General features: G+C 45.4%; 1 protein-coding gene and 1 non-coding gene across 9 annotated transcripts in view; one reads left to right on the top strand and one right to left on the bottom strand.

Annotated features, from left to right (window-relative positions):
- The window catches only part of Nedd4 (NEDD4 E3 ubiquitin protein ligase), a 91,798-nt gene that overhangs the window by 21,290 nt on the left and 47,075 nt on the right, over window positions 1-23,433 (bottom strand). For 2 of the 8 annotated variants that reach the window (XM_076576657.1, XM_006973775.4), the window contains 8 exons: window positions 22,416-22,466; window positions 20,447-20,508; window positions 17,662-17,764; window positions 11,217-11,380; window positions 7,786-7,903; window positions 7,532-7,696; window positions 4,438-4,503; window positions 2,314-2,433 (listed from right to left, as the gene is read on the bottom strand). In XM_076576657.1, coding sequence (XP_076432772.1) covers window positions 2,314-2,433; window positions 4,438-4,503; window positions 7,532-7,696; window positions 7,786-7,903; window positions 11,217-11,380; window positions 17,662-17,764; window positions 20,447-20,508; window positions 22,416-22,466 — 849 coding nt within the window. The remainder of the gene's footprint in view (window positions 1-2,313; window positions 2,434-4,437; window positions 4,504-7,531; window positions 7,697-7,785; window positions 7,904-11,216; window positions 11,381-17,661; window positions 17,765-20,446; window positions 20,509-22,415; window positions 22,467-23,433) is intronic. The other 6 variants (XM_076576658.1, XM_076576659.1, XM_076576660.1 and 3 more) reach the window with 6 other exon arrangements.
- On the top strand, window positions 22,047-22,153 carry LOC121831185 (U6 spliceosomal RNA). Its single transcript, XR_006074572.2, has one exon. It is a non-coding gene; the product is annotated as a U6 spliceosomal RNA (small nuclear RNA).

Below are 23,433 nucleotides of genomic sequence, written 5' to 3'. Positions count from 1 at the left end.
TCATAAAATTAATATAATCTCAAAAAGAAGCATAAATTTACTTTGAACACAAATAATATTATTAAGAAACAGTTGGGCCGCGCAAACAGTTGACCTATTTGGTATTAAATATGAACATAAATATGTATAAATTTACATATATTAAAGATCATCAGCAAGCCAGGTAGTGGTGGTGCATGCCTTTAATCCCAGCACTTGGGAGGCAGAGCCAGGCGGATCTCTGTGAGTTCGAGGTCAGCCTGGTGTACAGAGCGAGGTCCAGGACAGGCACCAAAACTACACAGAGAAACCCTGTCTCTGGGGGAATAAAAAGGAAACCCCGGTCGGAAGGCACTTGCATAGCATACACAAAGCGCTGGCTTCCATTCCCAGCAGAAACACGGCCTCATGTGCGGGACTGGGGAGGTGGAGGAAGGAAGATCAAGAGTTCAAGTTCAGTTATACAGCAAGTTCTAGGGCAAGCTGGACTACATAAAACCTTTCCTCAAACAACAACAACAACAACAACAACAATAAGAAACCCAGGACAACAACAACAGCAAGAAACCCAGGCCCAAACTGAGACTTTTCCATGCACCTCGCTGACTATGAGGAAAGCCAGACTGCACTAACACGTGACAGTCGCAAAAGCAACTGCTGCTATCAAGGAGCACAGCGGTCACCCAGGCGGTGGTCTTGGTGGTTTTGGTCAATAAAGAAAGGCCTCCCATTTGGCGTATGCCGGACTTCCCACCCTTTAGGAAGGAATCTGCTCAATGTTAGATGGCGGATTTGCCTGTTGTGCGGGGTCCCGGGGGGTCCCTGGGGGTCCCTGTGGCTGAAGGCCTGCGGAGCCCTGGCCCGATGGTAGCTGAGTGGACTCCGCTGTGGCCTGGCATATTTATTAAGTCAGACTGAAAAACTATCGAGAACTCACAAATAAACAATATAATTAAAATAGCTAGCGTAACCCATGAAGAGAAGGGACTCTGGTAAAGCAGTCCTAAACATTTACTTTTTATGATGTGGAGGTGGTGTGTGTGTCTGTACGCTTATATGAGTGCAGGGGCCTATGGAGAGGCTAGAGGTGATGGAGCTGAACTTGAGTCCTCTGGAAGAGCAGCAAGTGCTCTTAACTGCTGAGCCAGCCCTCCAGGCCCAAATCACCAACATTCTAATCGTTTCCCCTTGAATTTTAAGTCAAGTTTTTTGTCAATCTGTTTTTATAATTTAGTCAACTAAGTTATACTCATTTTCTCAGCTAACCAATACCCAGTGAGATGTCTGTTAACCACTATGGGCACAGCTGCCAGCCTCTGTAGCAGAGCTGTGAGGAGGTACAGTGCCTAGGGCAGAGAACTAGCCTTGCCCGCTAAGACTCACAGTGGGACACCCCAGCACGGAAGAGGCTCTAGCCAGGGAGACGGGGGAGTGGGCAGAGGTACTTGCTGCCGAGCCTGAGGACCTGCGTTTGATTCCCCAGAACCCACATGGCAAGAGAGGACCAACTCCTGGAAGTTGTCCTTTGTTCTACACAGACACAGACACACACACAGAGCCTGGTGTCCACCTTTCATAATAAAGTAAAAAGAAGAAATTCAGTGAAAGAAATGATAAGATAAACACAGGCTGCTACAAGGAAGAGGTCACAATTATAAATTCTTTTAAAATGTTACTTATTTTATATGTGTATGTTTTGCTGGTATGTATGGCTGTGCACCAAGTGCACACGGTGTCCACAAAGGCAGAAAGAAGATGAATGGGGGTAAGCCTCCATTTAGGTGCTGGGCATCAAACCTGGGTCCTCTGCAAGACAACAAGTGCTCTAAAACACTCTACCAACTCTTAGCTCCATAAGCATCAATTTCTTTCACAAATATCACCAAGACTACCCATTAGCAAGCTATCTGAACAGGGGCCCAGGGAGATGGTTCCATGGATAAGACACTCCATGGGTGTGAAGACCAGAGTTCATATCCACAGTACACACAAAAAAGCCAGGTGGGCATGGCGGCCAGCTGATGGTCCCAGTGCCTGAGAGAGACCAGATCCCAGCCAAAACTCCAAATTCAGCACAAGAGCCTGACTCAGTAAATAAAATGGACAGCAACTGGGAAATATACATGGTATCACCTTCAGGCCTCCACACATGCATGCACTCGTCAATGAACACACACACACTCTCTCATGCATGCACGCAACAACACAATCACCAGGCATCCACTGGACTAGACTACTACTCTCTTCTCCTAGGCCCAATTGGAGTGGACAGGAAGTGTGCTGCCTAAGCTCCCCCGGGAAGCTGGAAGAAGACCCACTTAGAGTGCAGAGTACCTGCAGGGTGGGCTTGGCCCACGTGGTTGTTTTGGTATTGTGGTCTACGTAGTAGGCCCGTCCTTTTTCATCTTGTTTTTCTTCCCAACCTGGTGGCAATCCAGATGAAGTAGGCAAAAGCTAACGGTAACAAGAAAACTCCGTGTTAACCAGGGAGAGCTCCTGATGGAAGCTCCTGGCCTTTCTTCACTGCTAGGACTCGGGAACGGCCCTCATTTTATTTTGGACTAAAATCACTCATCACAACAGAAAATGGGCAGATGATACATTTTAAATTTAGAACCATGAACCTCATTTTAAATCATATTTTAAAATATATAAAAAACAGCAGTTCACTTGGGAAGAAAGAAAACAGACAATGAACAGGATAAAACATGTGAACGCTAGAAGCCATATACTTAGGGACACACACACACACACACACACACACGCACGCACGCACGCACGCACGCAAACGCAAACACACGCACACACGTACACGCACACGCAAACACACACACAAATTGATGAGATTATTACTAATGCTGGCCCACTTTGCAGAGTGTAAATTGAGACTGCATCTAAGGAAATAGCTGATATCTGAACAGAAGCACACTAACCCCAGAAACCACATTTAAGTGCAGGGAGGCAGAGGCAGGGCATCTCTGTGAGTCAGCCTCATCTGCCAAGTGAGTTCCAGGCCAGCCAGGAATACATAGTGAGGTCTTGTCTCTGCTTACACATGCTCTGGTGGGATAGAGGAGGTCAGACAAGACAGGATGTGGATCCCAAAACAGAGTAACAGGGTAGTCCCTCTGTGGCTTCTATGATGGCGACGAGGCCAGTGGCCCTTAATCCTTAGTACAGGATGGAAGGAATCTGTTGTGGGATAATCTTTTTGCACACTGTAAAGATGGGTCTCTGTCTAAGGTAACTTTTGATTGGTTTAATAAAGAGCTGAATGGCCAATAGCTGGGCAGGAGAGAAGAGGTGGGACTTCCGGGGAGAGAGAGGAGTTTAGGAAGAATCCAGTCACATGAGAGATGCCAGCCAGACTTGGAACAAGTTGGACATACAGAATGGGAGAGAGAGAGGTAAAAGCCACATAGCAGAACATAGATCACTAGAAACGGGTTACACAGATTAATAGAAATGGCTAATTTAAGATGAAGAGCTAGTTGAGAACAAGCCTAAGCTAAAGGCCAAGCTTTCGTAATTAATAAGAAGTCTCCATGTCATTTGCAGGCTGGCAGTCCCACAAGAAAGTCTCACTACAGGAATGTTTTCACTGGGGAACCGTCTTCTGAAGACAGATAAGCCATTCCTGAGCTGATGATTCTGGAGCCTAAGCATCCCCATGCTGTGGTTCCATGAACGCACAAACCTCCTTCTCCTAACTGATACACAGACGGCCACTCAAAGGTGTGATGATGGGTGGGAAAGTGAGGGGGACTCCCACGAGAAGTGCAATGTGCAGAGAGGAGAGAGAAGGACAAGCAGGACTTAGGGAGAGCCAGGAGTTGGGAAGCAGACAGCAGGTGGTGGGCAAACAAGGAGGCTGAAAAGGCAGAAGAAAAAGAGGGGCTGGGGCAGAGCTGAGCTGCTGGGGGACTTGTCTAGCAAGCAGAAACTATCTGTTTGGTCCCCAGCACAGCCCAAGGCAGGCATGGGGGCCTCGGCCTGGAATTCTAGTTCTTAGAAGGTGGAGGCAGGAGAGTCAGGAGATCCTGTCACAAACGAAACCCAAGTGACCACACAAAGCAATGAGAACTTGGTATAATGAGGGGGTAGGAAAGAAGACAGAGGTGAGAGAAAGAATCACTGTTAGGTGGCAGGGGTCTCTGGTAGACACCTCACACACAGGGCAGAGCTGACTGCTGGGTACCGTGTAGGAGGAGGCAGTGGTCTAGCAGCCCCCAGCAGCACAGAGGCCCAGCTGAGAAGCCAAACCCCACCCACCGCCGGCCACAGAGGGCCTGCTTTAGAGGAGCAACGGTTCTGAGGTGTGACTTCAAGAGTGTGCCCCGAGTCTCCTCACTCTGCTCAGCGGTCACTCACACTCAAAGTGTTGAGATAGGCAACAATTAAAAAATGACCGAGTCTTTTATCTTTCATTCTTGGCTGAGGGGAGAGGAGGGAACTTACCACAGGAAGTGCAGGCTGTTCCTCAAAGATACAGGCTTGCAAGCCGCCACTTCCGCTGGAATGATTCTTGAGGGAGGAAACAGGTAAGGCTTTAGGTCTTCCCTCAGAGCAGAGTAGGATGAGGGTGATGGCGATGGAGCAAAGAAAGCAGGCTGAGCTCAGGGAGGCCCACAGGAGGATGCCTTCTCTCCGCCCTCTACCCGCTCTGTGTGTGCACTTTCTCCTGACCCCTCGGCTGGACCTGGATCTTCCTGTGCTAACTCATTCCGGCAGCCTCAGCAGTCTTTCTAATTAGTGCTCACTACATTCACTTTTCCTGATGGGGGGTGTGTGGCTCCTGCTCTCCCTAAATCAAAAACTTCCTCCTGCTGCTGCCAGGGGGCTGCTCAAGTCCCCTGGTTCTCTGGCTGCAGCCTCCTACACAACTTCAACTACCACTCGATGGACAGCACCAAACAGCACTTCCGCCCTGGGCCCGCCTCTTCCTCATCTCCAGTCACATCCGGCCTCACAGTCCACCACTGGGCATTCCACGCCAATGACTTATTTCCCGGAAACCTTGTATTCCCTCATCTCCTTTCCCTTGATATACAAGCTCTTCACACTAACTGGAATATCCTGTATTTGTTATTAAATGACATCCAAACTTACAAACACACATGGAATCAGAATATCCTAAACTGTACTGTTTATGGTAACACAGACGGTCAACAATCTAAGTTCATCACAACAGGAAAACAGTGGATACTTTCAAGACAACTTGCACAAGAGCCATACCAGAACCTGAAGATTGTTTCTGGTGATTTTAAAAGGAGTACATCGACATTCATGGAAACAGTCCAATCAGCAAGTGAACAAAAGTCCATAAAGGCATATGTAAGATGATCTCACGGGGAGAGGATGTGGCTGGCTCAGAGAAGTAGGACACATGCTCTGGAAGCACAAGGCTGAGTTTGATTCTCACACCCCAAACCAACCACCCACCAACACAAAACAGTAATACGCATACAAATAGACCACTTACAATTCCGTAGAGGGATTGAAGAGATAGCTCAGTAGTTATGAGTATTTGCTCTTCTTCCAGGACCAGATTTTGGAATTCAGCACCCATCAGGTGACTCACAACTACCTGTAACTCCAACTTCAAGGGATCTGATGACCTCTTCCAGCCCCCATGGGTAAGACACTCAAGTGCACAAACCCGTATACAGATACATACAGATGTATACACATATACATTAAAAATAAATCTGTAAATTTTTTAAAAAATATATGTGTATACATGTATGTTTATGAATGTATCTAAAATGTTTAGGATACTATATCCCAAGCCATTAATAGTCACCGAGGGAACATAATTTCAAGTTAAGAAGGGAGAACCATTTATTGTTTTTAGACCTCAATATTGTCTCAGGTTTAAACACAAGCTAAGAATACTCTTCAGTGGTGACACTTGTACATGGCCTGAGCATGCATGACAAGTCTACGGCATCACACCTGGTTTTGACTTTACATGGGTTCCAAGCATCGTCCTCAGGGACTCACATCTGCATGGCAAACACTTTACTCAGTCTCTCCCCATACCTATTCTGGAAAAATTCTTGCCCAGCCCCCTGACTAATTCATTAAATGAATGGGAAACAGAACAGGCAGGTGGGGAGCAAGAAAGGGAAGAAGGGCAGGTGAGCTGATGGACATTCATATAGGTAGGCGCACTCAGCTGTGGAGGGAAGCTTCTTGAAGAAGGTGCTGGAAGTTCGCAACCATTGCCCGCTGAGGTCCAACACTGAATGCTGGTTCCTCTAACTGCACGACTCTAAGATATGGTGTGAGCGTGGCCATGGACAAGTAGAACAGCTGGATTCCAATGACACCTGACTGATGGCAACAGGTAGCTGCAGATTTGGCCCACAGAGCACAGCAATGACCCCTGTACTAGAACGGAGGTCGAGTGCAAGCCAGGGCTTTTGTCCGCTTTATTGCAGATGGACTCCCAGAGAGGGATTAGTTATGGTGCCTAGCACCTGGCCAGCCACAGGAAACAGTCACTTACTGAATAAAGCAGAAAATGACCAGAGCATCCACAGAGAGTCAACTCTGCCTTCTACTGAATCTGCATGCTAATACAGATTAGAGAAGACCAGTCAGAGTTTCTCACAGGGGTGCTGTCTACTGGGATGCTTGCTCCTGGACCCTGCAGACACGAGTGAAACCATCTCCTCTCATTTCATCCACAGGGCTTATTTACACATGTATACTGGTGACATCTGTGATGTAATGGTAAAACCTCACAGAGAGGATGAAGAGATGGTTCCATGGCTAAAAGCTCATTTGGCTCTTCCAAAGGACCTGAGCTCAGTTCCAGCACCCATACGGTATTTCACAACTGTCTCCAACTCCAGTTCCTTGGGATGGATCAGTTACTCACTGTGTCCTCTGAGGACATGAGGCATGCACATGGTATACATACATGCAGTCAGAACACTCATACACATAAAAATAAATTAGGACAAAACAAAACAAAACAAAACCATTCATATAATCAGGAGAGACAAGCATCCTTCACCACCCACGAGCTAGTCTGGCACACACAGGTAAAATAAAAACCCTAAGCCACAAAACAAGGAACAGCTGCCCCATCGTGGCAAGGAAGTGACCCCTCTTCTCTCCTCCTCACTGCTCTGAGATATCCAAGCACACAGCTCTCTCCACTTCCGAACAGCATGCAAACGGAAGTCCTGTCTCCTTAAACCCTCCTTTATAACTACCCACAAGGAGCCACCATCTACTGTCCTGCCTGTCAGCCTTTCACCAATCACTGTGTTCTCTCTTGCTGAAATGTTCAAGGAACTCAGCTCTGCTTTCAGTGTTTCTGGTGGGTTTGCGTGGAGGATGGTTGACTACAGTGAACATTATGATTATCCACACTCTGCTCCATACTGTTAGTGGGATAAGTGAAAAAACCACTACACTATCAAGTCCCAACATGTTGTCATTATATGCTATTTAAGACAAAGGTTTACATAAACAGAGCTGTTGAATCATACTTATAATATGAAGTCACAAAGCCATGACAAAATCTAAGATATCTTACAGAGCTGGTGACTGGCTGGCCAGTGGCCGGATTTCCATACACAGCGAGTCTGGTATCTAACTCCTCTGCAAGGCGAGCCTGCACATCTACGTGACCCGACGGAGGTGATTGGAAGGCCTGACCGCTATACACAGCGTTTTCATCTTCTCGTATAATTTCCCAATTCTAAAAAGAGCAGAATCCACTTGAGCCACACGTACACTCATCCACTGCTTTAAGATATGCTGGAGACATAACAAGACAGGGGCTCGTACCTCGGGGGACTCGCGGTTGTCGGCACTGTCCACTTCCTCCGATATCTGCCGCCTGGTGGTAAATGCCCGCTGCGCCTGCAGCTGAATGTTGCCGTTCTCGGCATCTGTCAGGTCATCGCTAGGGCAGAAGTGGAAGAAGGCATTACTCCTGCCTCACCAGTTAGAATCACAATCAAAGAGTCTGTGTGCGCTTAGTAAATACTTTGATTAAATGGACTGGTTTTGGTGAAAAGCTATTTTTTAAAAATTTTTATTTTTAGGCATTGGTGTATGGCCTGCTTGTATATCTGTATGCAAGTATATCTGTGTGACGGTGTCAGGCACCCTGGAACTAAAGTTATAGATAGTTGTGAACTGCCATGTGGGTGCTGGGAATTGAACCTGGGGCTCTGGAAGAGCAGACAATGCTCTTAACTGCTGAGTAATCTCTCCAGCCCAAAGCTATTTCAATATGTTGATCATATTGTCAGCACACTGGTACCTGGTCTGGGGGACTAGGGCAGAGGGAAAAGTGGAAATCTCGTGCAAATGTGCAAGCAACAGCTGATATTTACTTCGTCACTGCACCGAGGATAGTATTGCAGTGACCAAAAGCAACTCAGGGAGGAAAGGGTTCCAGTCATCATCAAGGGAAGTCGGGGCAGGAACTCAAGGAGGGGAGCTGCTGACTGCCTTGTTCGCCATGGCTGCTGGCTCAGGCTGCTTTCTCACACAACCCAGGACCACCTGCTCTGGGGGGGCACCACCCAGTGGATTGGGCCCTTCCACATCCATCATCAATCCAGAAAAAGCCCGAGACATGTTCCCAGGCAGATCAGATGGAGACAACGCCTCAAATGAGGGTCCCTCTTCCCAGCTGACTCAGCACGCCTCACGCTGACAAAATGACCACCACAGATCACTTTAGAACTCATTTACTATTATTTTACCATGTGGGCATGAGAATGAAACCCAAGGCAGTGCTACAGTTGTACCACAACCCAATGAAGTGAATGACTGATAGAACTGCTCTTATTAACAAGAACTCTCCACACCACATGCACAAGGCAAACGGCAGGCAGTGCAAGGACCTGACCCCAGAAACTTGAACGGACCAGGGATCTGAGTCCAGGAAAGGCATAAACGTTAGGCATTTCTGAGTTACATTATCCCAGCTACTTCTGGCTAATATAAATAGGCTATCAAATCGGGAATTTTATTCCCATGTTCGGTAACAAAAATGTCAATTAAGACATTTTATAAGTACTTCTCTGTGTATGTATGTGAGTGTACCTGCAATGTCAGGGGCATGCATGGGGCGGTCAGAAAACAAATTGCAAGGATTGGTTCTCGAGTTCGACCTTCAGGGTCCTGAGGACCAAACTCAAGTTGTCAGGTTTAGCAGCAAGCACCGTTACTTCCTGAGCCATCTGACTGGCCCCCAAAACATTAATTTGTTGGATGTCATATTAGACCAGGACAGTCAGAAAACTAGCTCTTTAAAAATATACTTATTGGGGTGTGCGCTGCCTCTCTCTGCCTCTCACGTGCTGGGATTAAAAGTATGCGCCACTACACCCCAGCTCTTAGATGTAATTACTTTTAAGTTGAAACATTTAAAAAATTGCATATTCTGGGTCTGGAGAGACAGCTCAGTGGTTAAGAGCAGAGGCTTCTCTTCCTAAGGACATAGGCTCACTTCCCAGTACCCACAGGGTGGCTGAACAAATGTCTCTAACGCCAGTTCCAGGTAATGGTCTCTTACACCACGCTCTCTTACACACAGACACATAAGTGGGCAAAACAGCCACATACACAAAATAAAATAAAAACAAGGAACAGAAAGTACACTGGACAGTTTGGGGTACTGTGTGACTGATGGGTGTCCACACTGTGATGACTTTGTAACAAGCCTGGCACATCACCACTTCCTTCGTGGGTCACTGCTGGAGCTGAACACTTAGTTTCTCCTCTTGCCTGTACAGACCAAGCACAGCCTCTTACTAGTCCACAGAGCACAGGAGCTGGGTCCAACTGTCCCTCTGCCCACAGTCATTGATTTCCCAACCCACTCAGCCACCAGATCATCTCACTCTGCTGTGGCTGGTAAAAACATTAATTGTGATGTTTCCTTTCAAGGAATGTTTAAAAAAATTTTTTTTCCATCTGATTTTTATACTAGCCACAGTCAAAGACACATGCATGATTCTGCTCAGCAGGTCTGCCTGTCAAAGACAAGAGGGTGGCTTTGCAGACTCTCCCACTTTCCAGTCGGCATGTGATGCCTCTGGTCTACTCTGGAGGGACTTGAGGACACAACCGAAGTTCTCGAGAAATACCAGATGTACAGTATCAGGAGGGTAATGGACTAGTAAGAGAAACTAAGCGTGTGTCAAACACCCAAACACTGAGAACAGCCAGGGGAGGGCTCAGGAGAGGGAGATAGGACAGTGATGGACTCGACGTGTCTGCAAGCATGGGCAGCGTTGGTTGGTTTGCTCATTTGTTTTGGCGCTGGGGACTGAACCTGGGGTCTTGAGCTTGATAGCCAAGCACTTTACTAGTGAGCGAAACCTCCAACCCCAGATGTATAAAAAAGTCACTAAGGAGATATGAACTCGAACATATCAAAGGTCATTCCGTCCTTGCACTGTCTATGTGGGAAGGTTTGTGTCCACTGTCCAAACTGGCGAAGGGTCTTTACTATAGGACCATTATTAGTGGTCCCTCTATGATTTAAAAAGAATTTATATTTTAAAAACGAATGCTTGCTCAGCATGAATGAGACACTTGTTCAATCTCCATCAGATTTTAGATTTTAACAACCCACCACAAAAATTTCTATTATATGTGCATGTACTTAGTGCACAGACATACAAGCAGACAAAACACTCATACACATGAAACACCTAAGTCCAGGCTGCTCTCAACCTTGCTGTAGTTAACATGACTTTGAACTTCTGATCCTCCTGCCTCCTCCTCTCAGTGTTGGGAGCACAGGTGTGCAGCACCATCTCTGCTGTATGTGGTGCCCCGGACAGACCGCAGGCCTCCTGCGTGGCGGCAGGTCCTCTACCAACTGAGCACAGCTGCAGCCTCCTCAGGTCATTTGTGTGTGTGTACAGGTGTGAGCATGGCACGGCACACATCTGGTGGTCAGAAGACAGCTTCTGAGATTGGGTCCCTATTTCCACTATGTGGGACGTGGGGATCACACCTGGGTTGGTTACAAATGCCCTTCATACACTAAGCCAACTTGTGAGCACTCAAATAATTTTAAATATTATCAAATCATTAAAAAAAAAAAAAAAAAAAAAACCCACCTCAGCCGAGATAGACCGTTTTTCAGAAACACGTATCTGACAGTTTGTGACCCTGTGTCTCCGTGAACCTACTCAAGCCATGGCATCAACATGCAAAGGGGCAGCCAATACACCCAGATGGGCACATACTCAGGGCTCGGCCTTTTCCACTGTGTCCGGCGAGATTCATGGTTGACATAGTAGGTCCTCCCAAGGACATCCTGCCTCTCTTCCCATCCTGGGGGGAGGGGAGCAGGTTCTGGATGCTCCAAATTGCTAGCAGCATCTGGTTGGTCCAAAACAACCCAGTCAGGCTGAAAAACAGAATGGAAGCAATGAAGTTAGACTTGATAATTTTTTAAAATTTATAAATTATAAATAAAGGAAATTAAAGAAGAATTTCACATTGTGCAATTCCAGAAATTATACAGAAACAAAATTAGTGCATGTTCAACTCTCGAGGCCAGAGTGCGATTTTGTAACCAAGGCTTTCCTGCAAGATGATAAGCATTTAAATTTTGTTTGAGAATGCTTTAAAACTTTTCAAAAGGCTTAAAATACAAAACAGAAATAAAAAGAACAAAACAACAAATCAACCCCCCCCCACAAAAAATGAACCACCAACAAAAAACAAACCCCAAACCCTTTAAAACCCGAAGAAGGATGGTGATGTCAAAGGAACGGCGGAAACGAGAAACACAAGTGAGACCAGTCTGACACTGCCCACGGCCTAAGGCACGAGGAACTGAACAAGGCAGCGAAGAGGCCTCGCTGGTCATCATCTCTCCACAGAGATGCCTTGCTTACAGTGGAAATCAACACACACAAGAGACCAAAAGACCTGTCAACTGAGGTCCAATCCTCAGAGGCCGACAGACACAGGAGGGTCACTGAGAAACACGCACTACACACACCGAGGTGTGTAGTGATGGGCACACCACTCTGATACTCATGTCTGCAATTTCTTTGTCCCCAGGACACAGGACAGGAATTGTGCAGGTCATAACAAAGTTAAATAAGGGATTAAAAAAAATGCCCAGGATAAAAATGCAAAATGCCCTAAGGTAGTTACAGTAAGGAATTATGTGAAAGAGGTATCAATGGCATGCTTTTATATTAAAAACCTGAGGGCCGGGGCGGTGGTGGCGCATGCCTTTAATCCCAGCACTCGGGAGGCAGAGCCAGGCGGATCTCTGTGAGTTCGAGGCGAACCTGGGCTACCAAGTGAGTCCCAGGAAAGGCGCAAAGCTACACAGAGAAACCCTGTCTCAAAAAACCAAAAATAAACAAAAAACAAAAAAAAACAAAAAACAAAACCCTGATAACACAGCCTAGAGACATCGCTCTGTGATTAAATACATACTATTCTTGCAGAGGGCCTGAATTTGGTTCCCAGAAGCCCCATCAGGTGACCTGATAGCTTGGGGCTCTGCAGGTACATGCATTCAAGTACTTACTTACTTACACACACACACACACACACACACACACCTAATAATAAAAATAAAAAATTAAAAAGATCTCTTCATGGGTGGTGGTGGCGCACATCTTTATTCCCAGCACTCAGGAGACAGAGGCAGGTGGATCTCTGTGAGATTGAGACCAGCCTCGTCTACAAGGAGTATTCCAGGACAGCCAGGACTACACAGAGAAACCCATTCATTCTCTCTCTCTCTCTCTCTCTCTCTCTCTCTCTCTCTCTCTCTCTCTCTCTCTCTCACACACACACACACACACAGACACACACACACACACAGACACACACACACACACACAGACACACACACACACACACACCAGGGCCTAGGGTTTGTAACTCAGGAAAGCCCTTGGATGAAGCCTTGGGTTCCAGTCACAATACCACATACATCGGGCATAAAGGAGCATCTCCCCAGGCCAATTTTTATATGTTAGAGATACTTAAATAAAGTCAATTCTCCAGTTCAAATGGCAATACAAACAAGACATAACCAACATCACTGTAAGAAAACAGTCTGGGCTGCAGTCATTAGCGCTGAGCAGGGTGGTACACAGAGCTCAGAAGAACAGACCAAGAAACCCAGAAAGAACAAAGCTCAGAGGAATTCAGCATATGACAAACACATTTTTAATATATGGGGAAATAGGAAGATTGTTTAGATAATGGGCCGTTGTTAGGAAAAAAATTAATGTGGATCCCTACCTTATACCAGAATACACTACAGACTCAGTAATGTTAAAAGAAAAAAATAGCAAACCTAAAGAGTATTTGAATAAATTGGCAAAAATTTAAAGCAATATATTCCAAGCGCGGAAAAATGTTAAATGTGACAGCAAATTCAGAAAGCACAAGGGAGAAGACTTACACACATGATGTGAAAACCATGAACATATATGTGCCCAAGCCCTGCCAAACCAAAGCAAAGAAGGGCACTCGGGAACCGTCTCCGGAACTGACAGATAGCCTGTGCTGCATGTGCGGGCAGATGCAGGCTGGGAAGAGATACTGCACTATTGGGAGGGTGCACCCCACAATGTGGGGTGGTGGTGGTCAAGAAGAGATGTGGGAGGAAGGGGCTGAGGAAGAGGGGATGGGGGCAGGGAAAGAGAGACAGAACTACCTGGTGGAGGATTCTATCTGGAAAGCTAAATTAAGTCCCTTCTCATTTACTCCGATCTATTTTTCTCTTTGCTTCTATGGGAGCTGGGGCTTCAATTCCCCCACTGTTCACATTGCATTTTCTTCTTCTCCTCTCTCACTTCATCTTCATGTTGTCTCAGCCTGTACATGATCCTAATATGGAACCTGAACCTTATTAAAATAAAAACCTCTCATCTTGTGTATACAGGGACTGGGGAGGGCGAAATAGCAGCGTCTGTGACCAAGGCACAGCATACATGCAGGGATATGTCCCAACGAGAGCAGCCTTCTGTGACTGAGACAGGAACAAGAAAGGGCACTTAAAAAAGGATCTTCTCACTGCGGGAAGTGACGGTCAGAGACGGAGAGATGGCTCAGTGGTTAACACAGCCGGCTGCTCTTTCATTTCCAGCACCCACATTAGGTGACTGAAGTGTCTCAAAAGTCAGTCGGTGGTGGCACACACCTTTAATCCCAGCACTTGAGAGGCAGAGCCAGGTGAACCTCTCTGAGTTCGAGGCCAGCCTGGTCTACACAGAGCAAGATCCAGGACAGGCTCCAAAACTACATGGAAAAACACTGTCTTGAAAGACCAAAAAAAAAAAAAAAGGTGTGCCTCTAAGCCCAGTTCCAGGACATCTGATGTCCTCTGGCCTCCAGACACCTGCATGCACAGTGCACAAAACTCAAGCAGCGACATACATACACAGATGAATACAAAACTTAGAAAAAAAAAAAGGAATATAAAACTATTTAAAGCTAGGACATAGTGCTAAAGTTCTTCTTTATTTCATTAGTGTGTGTATGTGTGAGAGTGTTTGTGAGAGAGGAAAAAAACCTGAATAAGGGGGGGAGGAGAGGTGCTTGCATGCCATGTATGTGGAGATCACAGGACACATTTTTGGAGTTGGTTCTCTCCTCCTGCCTCGCTGGGCATGATCTTTCCTGCCATCTCTGCCTGGCTGGCCCTCGGGCCTCCAGGCACCCTCCGTCTTTCCCATCTCACTGTAGAAATGCTATCCCAGGGGTTCACAGGATGTCTTCAGTTCTGCAGCCAGTGCTTTTACCCATGGAGCCAGCTCCCCGGCCCCAAAATGTTTCCTTGAAAATGTATATTTCTCCCTGAAAGATCTGCTTTAGTGGTGTCCATGTAAATTCAATAAGAAAAATGAAAAAAATGTAACTTAATTTAGGGCTTTAAGAAATGAAATGGTTTCAAGTTTGAGGAAGTACAATTGTACCCCAAATACTACTGGGAAAGATAATGTTTTTAGTCGTTGGGTAGAATTCCTCTCTAAGAAACATGGATTATCTATTTTCCTCATGAAATAATTTTCCACGAGTCAAGGAATCCTAATTACTAGTTTCGAAGCCAATATGCAAATACCTACAATTTAATGGAGTCACAGGGCCAGAAAGCGAGGACAGAGTACGTAAACAAACATGTCACCCTCATCTTGTAAAATCCACACAGCTCACCCCAAGGCACCAGGAGCACAAAAGGAAATGTTACAGAACTGCTGTTCAGAGCCACAACGCACTCAGAAATGTAAGCTGCCCAGGGCGCCTCTCTCCATAATTACAATTGTTTTCTTCCAATAGCAGAATTTTAAATATTTAGTCACAAACTAGATGTCAAAGAACCAGGCAAGACTTCTATGGTCTTTGACTGCCCATAAGATAAATAAGCACATTTGTGTGTCTGAATTCCTTTGCTGTTTCATAAATAAAGACACTCTTACATCTCCTGAAATTATAAGGTGGACTCTGGAGGAATTCAAACATTGCGATGGGAGGCCCCAGCATGAAGCAAAGCCAGTGTCTACCACAGAAGCCAACAGTGAATGAGGGGCCTGTGATCCGTGTGCAGGCAAACCCCGGAGCAGGTTCTCAAAGAATGAAACGTGGCTAAATTGTCAAGTCTCTAGGAAGGTCTTCTCTTTCTTCATAGCAGACACTCTTCATTTCAAACATAATTCCACAATGCCAGACACCCAATGCACCACACGGCCACGTTCACACATTTATACCTCTCCCCACAAATCACTTGAAAGCTTAAACTCTGGTCAGTGAGATGGTTCCAGAGGTAAAGGCATTTGCTGTCAACTTTTATGACCTTCATGGGGGAGGAAAGAATGAACTTTCAGAAGAGGTCCTCTGACTTCTTCTAGGGTGTGTACACACACACACACACACACACACACACACACACACACACACACACACACACACACGGAGAGAGGGAAGAAGGAAGGGGAAAGAGAGGTAGGGAGGTAGGCAGGGGGGAAGGAGGGAAGGAAAATGAATGAATAGGAACAGGGTCTGGAGAGATGGCTGCTTTTCCAGACGACCCGGGTTCAATTCCTAGTACCCACATGGCAGCTCACAATTACCTGTAGCTCCAGTCCCAACATCACCTCTGACCTCATGAGTACCAAGTGTATACACATAGCATGTGGACATACATGCAAGCTAAACAACCACACACAATAAAAAAAAACCAAAATATTAAACAAGGGTACATCTGAAAAAATATTATAAGAAAAGAGACAAACAGATCAGAAGAAAGAGTAACCTAGCAGCTGGATCCCGATTTAAGAGAGTAACTAGCTTCAGTCACAAGCTGAGGGGTCATCTATATTCTGTGATTTGAAATAACAGCTTTCTTTTTTTTTTTTTTTTTTTTTTTGGTTTTTCGAGACAGGGTTTCTCTGTGTAGCTTTGCGCCTTTCCTGGAGCTCACTTGGTAGCCCAGGCTGGCCTCGAACTCACAGAGATCCGCCTGCCTCTGCCTCCCGAGTGCTGGGATTAAAGGCGTGCGCCACCACGCCCGGCGAAATAACAGCTTTCATTCTATTTTCAGACATTCTCTCACAAAGCAAAAATCTCATTAGTGCATTAAATAAAAGCTTTGCTCATTCACTCCCTGCTCTAGAACATTATTTTTCTTTCTTTTTTTTAAAGATTTATTTATTTATTATGTATACAGTGTTCTGCCTGTAGGCCAGAAGAGGGCACCAGATCTCATTACAGATGGTTGTGAGCCTCCATGTGATTGTTGGGAATTGAACCTAAGGACCACTGCAAGGAGGTCCCTAGGTTGAAAGACAAAGCACCTCCTTCCTGGGTCCTTCATTGGCAGAGTTCATGGAAAGGTAGCACCAACTATTCAACGGCAAACAGGGTTTGTCCCCAACTGTTCTTTGTTCTGTGTGTGCTCCTCCCCAGGTTTGTCTCTTCAGCTGAGGGTCTGCTCTGATCAAAAGAGAGCAGTGATACCAGGACCTGGCTGCTCTTGCAGTGGTCCTGAGTTCACCTACTAGATCCAGAGGTCACTGTCTCTCACAGGTCACATGGCTGCAGGCAGCAGACCTTGCACCTGAGGCTTAGTTGTCCAAGCCAACTCCACCCCAGCGCTCTCTTCCTCCACATACACAGATGAGTAGACCTCTGGCCAGGCACCCAGCTTGGACTTTGTTATCCCTGACATCCATGAAAATCATGAACTTATACTTATTTCAAATAAACATGACAAAAAAAGTAACAAGAATTACGTATTGTAAGAGTTTTTTTATAATAATGTTTTTATGTAATAAGATATAATAATTCTAATATAGTAAGATGTCTATTATTTAGCCTTACAAATACTAAATCATTTTCTTATTCTAAAGGTGACTAGGATATGGCTTTGAAAAACTAAACATACTCAATGATGTAACTATACTAAACACTTGTGTTGCTAACTATTACATTTCCTATTTTTTAACCTTTAAGTTTACCAACAGCTACCACTCTACAGAGATCCTCATCTTTAGAGAAAAGAGCTGCTTAAGGAACATTTGGTCAAATCAAAGCCCAGTGACTTTTATTACGTGTGTTAGTTTCTCTGAAGAAGATTGTCTTTCTACCAAGTATGTGGAATGCCAACAGACAGGTCCTTTGCGCGTCAGCAAATTCGCTCGGAGGGAATCTCACCTCTAACTCCTCCGCCTGATCTGCATTCTCATCATCCGAGCCGCTGTTCTTCGGTAAGTAGGTCATTTTTAATCTCAGATAACCTTTGACTCTTGACTTGTGGCTGCGGAAAAGAAAATAATTATTCACAAAACTTGACAACCAAGAAGAAAGTATTCATTTGGTGAGTTTATGGAACACCTTGCTGGCTTTGAGGGGCTCTAAGAATGGGGTGCAATGTCAAGCTTCAGTGAAGATAGAAGATGTTCATCAGAGAGAACAGGGGTGGAGAGAAAGGAGAGGGCTGAGGTGAAGAGGGAGAAAGGGAGCCCATTACACCAGAGGTAAGATGCTTGGATGGGGGGCTGGAGAGATGGCCTAGCGGTTAAGAGAACTGAGTGCTCTTCCAGAAGACCTGGGTTCAATTCCCAGCACCCATATGGCAGCTCACAACTGTCTGTAACTCCAAGATCTGACACCCTCACACAGAGATACATGTACACAAAATACCACTGCACATAAATTTTAAAAAGATGCTTGGATGGTTAAGGGGAGGGTCAGAGAAAACCCAGGCTGCTCAGTTAAGAGCTCCAAGCCAGGGGGAGAGGGATAGGGGACAGTGGAAGCCAGGTGGCTTTAGTGTGGGCAGCACCCTCAGTGCAGATAGGAGATGCAATTTCTTTCTTAGATACTATACAGTGTTTCTAGCAATCGAAGGGCCGGCTAGCAGGGCAGGCAAACAAGAGGGAAAATTTGTACTTAGCTATTCTTTGTAAGCACCCACTGCAATCATTACAAAATTAAAGGAAGCAAACAGATGCAGCTCCTAGACTTCTACAGGAATTAAGTACAGGACGTCTCTCACAGAGAGCATAAATAGTAACACACCACAAAGCATGGGCTCCTTTTCTTTGTTCGATATTGATATTATAAAGACTAGGTTAAAGCAGTTATTTGAAATGAAAAAAGAATTAAGTGCCCATAATACACTCTTCAAATGCATTTCTTAGTTTGAAAGAAATCAAGTAAACACTACGGTTTCCCCAGATGTCCTCCATCTGTTACTTGGACTCATGATGTCGAATCACACATTCTAAATCGATTTTACCTGGGTAATCGATTTTACATTTACAGCTTAAAATTTTGGAGGCCTGGAAAGATGGCTCAGTGGTTAAGAGCACTTTCTGTTCTTGTAGAGGACCCAGGTTCAGTTCCCAGGACCCATATGGCAGCTCACAGGTGGCTGTAACTCCAAGATCTGACCTCCTCACACAAAACAGACAGACATGCAGGCAAAACACCAATGCACATAAAATAAAAATAGATTATTAGAAAGGGGACTAGAGGGATGTTTCGGCAGCTAAGAGTACTTATTGCTCTTCCAGAGGACCCAGGTTCAATCTCCAGCACCCACATGTCAGCTCACAACAGTAACTCCAGTCCCAGGGGAATCGACACCCTCTTGGAGTGCACTGCATGCATGTGGGGCGGACACAAACACACATTCAGTAAAACATCTCATACATAAAATAAAATAAGTAAGTCTTTTTAAAGGATTACATATGGCCGCCCAGTGATGGAGCACACCTTTAATCTCAGCAGGTGGATCTCTGTGAATTTGAGGCCAGCCTGGTCTAGAGTGAGTTCCAGGACAGGCTCCAAAGCTACACAATGAAATCCTGTCTCAAAAAACCAAAACCAAAACCAAACAAACAAAAAACATGTAAACCATGTAATTCAGTTCAGGAAAATGGTATTACAAGTATGCTACTCTGATTTTAAAATCTATGCTCTGTTCATGCTATTTTCTCTGAATGTATGAGTCTTCTAAAGTATTTTTTTTTTTTTTTGGTTTTTTCGAGACAGGGTTTCTCTGTGTAGCTTTGCGCCTTTCCTGGAGCTCACTTGGTAGCCCAGGCTGGCCTCGAACTCACAAAGATCCGCCTGGCTCTGCCTCCCGAGTGCTGGGATTAAAGGCGTGCGCCACCACGCCCGGCTCTAAAGTATTTTTTTAATTAAAATCTTCAAAATGTAGTTAATTTTTCTTGAATTTGCTTGTGTGCCTATCAAGTTGGGCATTATGAATTAACCCTATCTATGTGATAAATATGGGGGTTGACATTATGAATTACCCCTATCAACATGATAAATAACGGGTTGACATTATGAATTACCCCTATTTATGGGATAAATATGGGGGGTTGTTCTTCCTATTGTCTGTATCTCTTTTATAATATTATTTGCAATGTGAACCAAGTATTTTACAGTTTTACAGATTTATTTTCTTTTTATTTCTATGTGCATCTGTGTGTGTGTGTGTGTGTGTGTGTTGTGTCCAAGAAGACCAGAGGAGGGCATCAGATCTCCCGAGGCTGCAGTGGTAAGCCTCCCAACATGAGTGAGTGGTGGATCCACTTTTAACCACTGATCATCTCTTCAGATCACCTCAATGTATTTTAAAATCTAAGATAACTAAAGCTTTTAAAAATACAGTATTTTTGAATTGCTTTTTTATAGGGTGTTTAAATACTAGACTTTCAAAAGGGCAGGTAAAGGTTTAATGAAGATATAAAGAACTTAATGTATGTAGCTGGAGGGATAGCTCGATGGCTCAATCCCCAGAAGCCACATGGCAGATCATAACAGTCTGTAATTCCAGTCCCAAGGGATCCAACACCCTCTTCTGTCCTCCTTGGGCACTACATACACGTGATAAACATTTAGGTAGACACTTATATACATAAAATAGAGAAAAAAAAACTCAAAAGTTTTAAGCTTAATATACTATAATCTTGCATTTACTCACCTTCTTGGATGAAGAACGAAATCCTTAAATGTATATGGTCTATCCATTTTCGGGTTTTCCGTCTAAAATGAAAGAGGGGATCAGGTATTTTCAGGAATATTTATGATCCATAATGAAAGACATAACTCAAGAATGAGAAAAGGCAGTTATAGCTTTGCTCAGTGGCAGTATCACAGCCAATAGGTTTATCCAAGGTGCGATTATTGCTAATTGGCAAAAAAAAGGACTGTCAGTTTTAATTGGCGAGGAGGGTGAGCAGAAACCCCAACTACAGCAACACCAGCACTAGGTGGGGACCCAGCGGGGCAAGGACATGTGGGGTGGGGGCCGCCGGGGACAGTCAGGAGAGCAACCCTGCAGTGTGGCAGACGCTGGCCCAGAGGAACACGGGAGATGGATAGCATCGGCAGGTTGGCATGGTTAGAGCATACAGAGCACTCTAGAACGAAACCGTCAACAGCCTGGAAGGTAAGAGTGGTCCAATGTCTTCCTGAAAGCTAAGGCACCCGACACTGCGCAGGGACAGGCCTCCCCTCCACCCTCAAAGTTCCTCAGTCCTCTGCTTCCTGTTCCGACTCTGCTTCTTTGCACCAGCCACCCTCACACCTGGAAACTTCACTTATTTATTTATTTATTTATTTATTTTTTTTTTTTTTTTCAAGACAGGGTTTCTCTGCGTAGCTTTGCGCCTTTCCTGGAGCTCACTTGGTAGCCCAGGCTGGCCTCGAACTCACAGAGATCCACCTGGCTCTGCCTCCCGAGTGCTGGGATTAAAGGCGTGCGCCACCACCGCCCGGCTTCACTTATTTATTTATAGGGAAGTCTCACTATGAAGCCTCCATGCCTCAAAGTAGATAGTCTCTTGCCTCAGCCTGCCACGTGTCAGGACTACAGAACGGGCGACCTTTTTGGCATTCTTTTCTTTGGTTCTTTCCACTCTATCTTCTGACTCCCTTTGATCCACCCATGTTGAGTAAGGTTTTTCATCTGGCCTTCTGTCTGGCTTATCCGGACAGTGAGAACCTCAAACCTCCTGCTTCTTTTCCCACACAATTTACTTGTGTGCTGCTATTAACCGCTTATGTAAACTTGCATTTCTCCAACTTCATATTGAAATTAACATGTCCAAAATGATCCAGCAGAAGACAGAAGAGGGCACTGAGGGCACTGGATCCCACGGGCCTGTGATTTCTGGTGGATGTGAGTCGCAGACACGTGCTGGGACTGAACTCAGGTCCTCTTTGACAGTCCTCCCCCCAACATTTGATTCTGAAAGGCTTCCTAAGCCCTTCCCACTGCGGTATTTCCAACGCGGTTCTCAGGGTTTGGGGTTTCCACTGTTGCTGATGCGCAGTGTCTTACTTCCGTCTGTAAGCCTAGGCTCTCAATGCTCTCCTTAGAAGGGTCTTCCAAACCCTCTCCTTTAAAGCCTATTTTCATCTAGCTAACAATCCCAGCGGGTCTGTTTCTTGTTGGAGCTCATATAAAGAAATCTTATAGACAGTGAAATGGAAAATTGAGATGAATTTTAGGAAACAGCTCATACACTAAAGACTCACATTGGCAGTTATTAAATTAAAAATTAAATTAGAAATCACAAGTGCTCGCTTCGGCAGCACATATACTAAAATTGGAACGATACAGAGAAGATTAGCATGGCCCCTGCGCAAGGATGACACGCAAATGGGTCCCTGGGCCTTTGCTGTTAATAGTCTACATGCCTGTGAAAGAAAAAGAAAAAAAAAAAAAAAGAAATCACAAACACAGGCCAGGGAGCGGTGGCCAGCACTCAGGAAGCAGAGCTAGGCGGATCTCTGAGTTTCCAGGCCAGCCTGGTCTACAGAGTGAGATCCAGGACAGGCACCAAAACTACACTGAGAAACCCTGTCTCGAAAAGCAAAAAAAAACAAACAAACAAACACACAAACAAAAAAATCACAAACACAAAACTATGGACACCTATACTAACCGGTAAAGGATAGAGAGGGACATCCACTTGACCCAGGAAATCATCTCTTGTCTGTAAAAGAAAGGAGAAACAGCATTACTGACACATTCAATTTCATTATTATGTTTTGAAGAGAAACTCATCATTCACTCACAAAAAAGTTTTTGTTTAATCCGCTGCAGCATGGAGGGAAAATCAAGGAAAAGCGTGCAAAGTAACGTGGCGCCACGTCCGGGATGGCATGGACACAGTGACAAACCAGTCCTTCTGCACATAACGAGTGTATTTGCATACTTAGGCAAAGGGCAAACCCCACGAATGCACGACAGAATGGCAGAAGGAACGAGAGGAGGCACGCTGAACACAGAACAGCGCTAGGGAGGACGCAGTCACACAGGAACACAGAACACATGGAGTGCTTCGTCAGGCCTAAAGCAAACGTCTGCAATGTTCTGTCTGGTGTGGGAGGTGGGAGAGCCAAGGCTAGTTAGCAACATTACTGGAAAGGGAGAAAATCTCATGAAAAAGATGATAGCTCTCCAAATCCACCTGACCCTCACTGAGCCCTGAAACTCCCCCCACCCCCAGTTAAAGGTAAAGGCTCAAAGGACTGAGTACTGACACCAGGCAATGTTCACCCGAGCGGAGGCAGCATTTATAATCCAACCAAGTTAACGTGCTACAATGAGGGTGAGTGCTTGTCAAGGAAAGACCGCAACACTCTCCATTAAGAACCATCGCATAGAAACTTACTAGACATGAAACAATGGGGAGAATGAGGCAGGACGAGCCAGGCGGTGGTGGCGCACACCTTTAATCCCAGCACTTGGGAGGCAGAGGGGGGCGGATCTCTGTGAGTTCGAGGCCAGGCTGGTCTACAAAGTGAGTTCCAGGAAAGGCGCAAAGCTACACAGAGAAACCCTGTCTCAAAGGGGAAAAAAAAGGGACAGGACATTATTTGAAGAACTAAAATCAGACAAAGCTTCTCCATGTTTGGGAAAACAGCTTCAGTTTAGATAAAGTCACTGAACCCACACTG

This window comes from Peromyscus maniculatus, chromosome 7 (assembly GCF_049852395.1).
Source record: "Peromyscus maniculatus bairdii isolate BWxNUB_F1_BW_parent chromosome 7, HU_Pman_BW_mat_3.1, whole genome shotgun sequence".
NCBI classification, from domain to species: domain Eukaryota; kingdom Metazoa; phylum Chordata; class Mammalia; order Rodentia; family Cricetidae; genus Peromyscus; species Peromyscus maniculatus.
The sequence above is the reverse complement of the archived record's forward strand: the minus strand, read 5'-3'. Positions and strand labels throughout refer to the sequence as shown.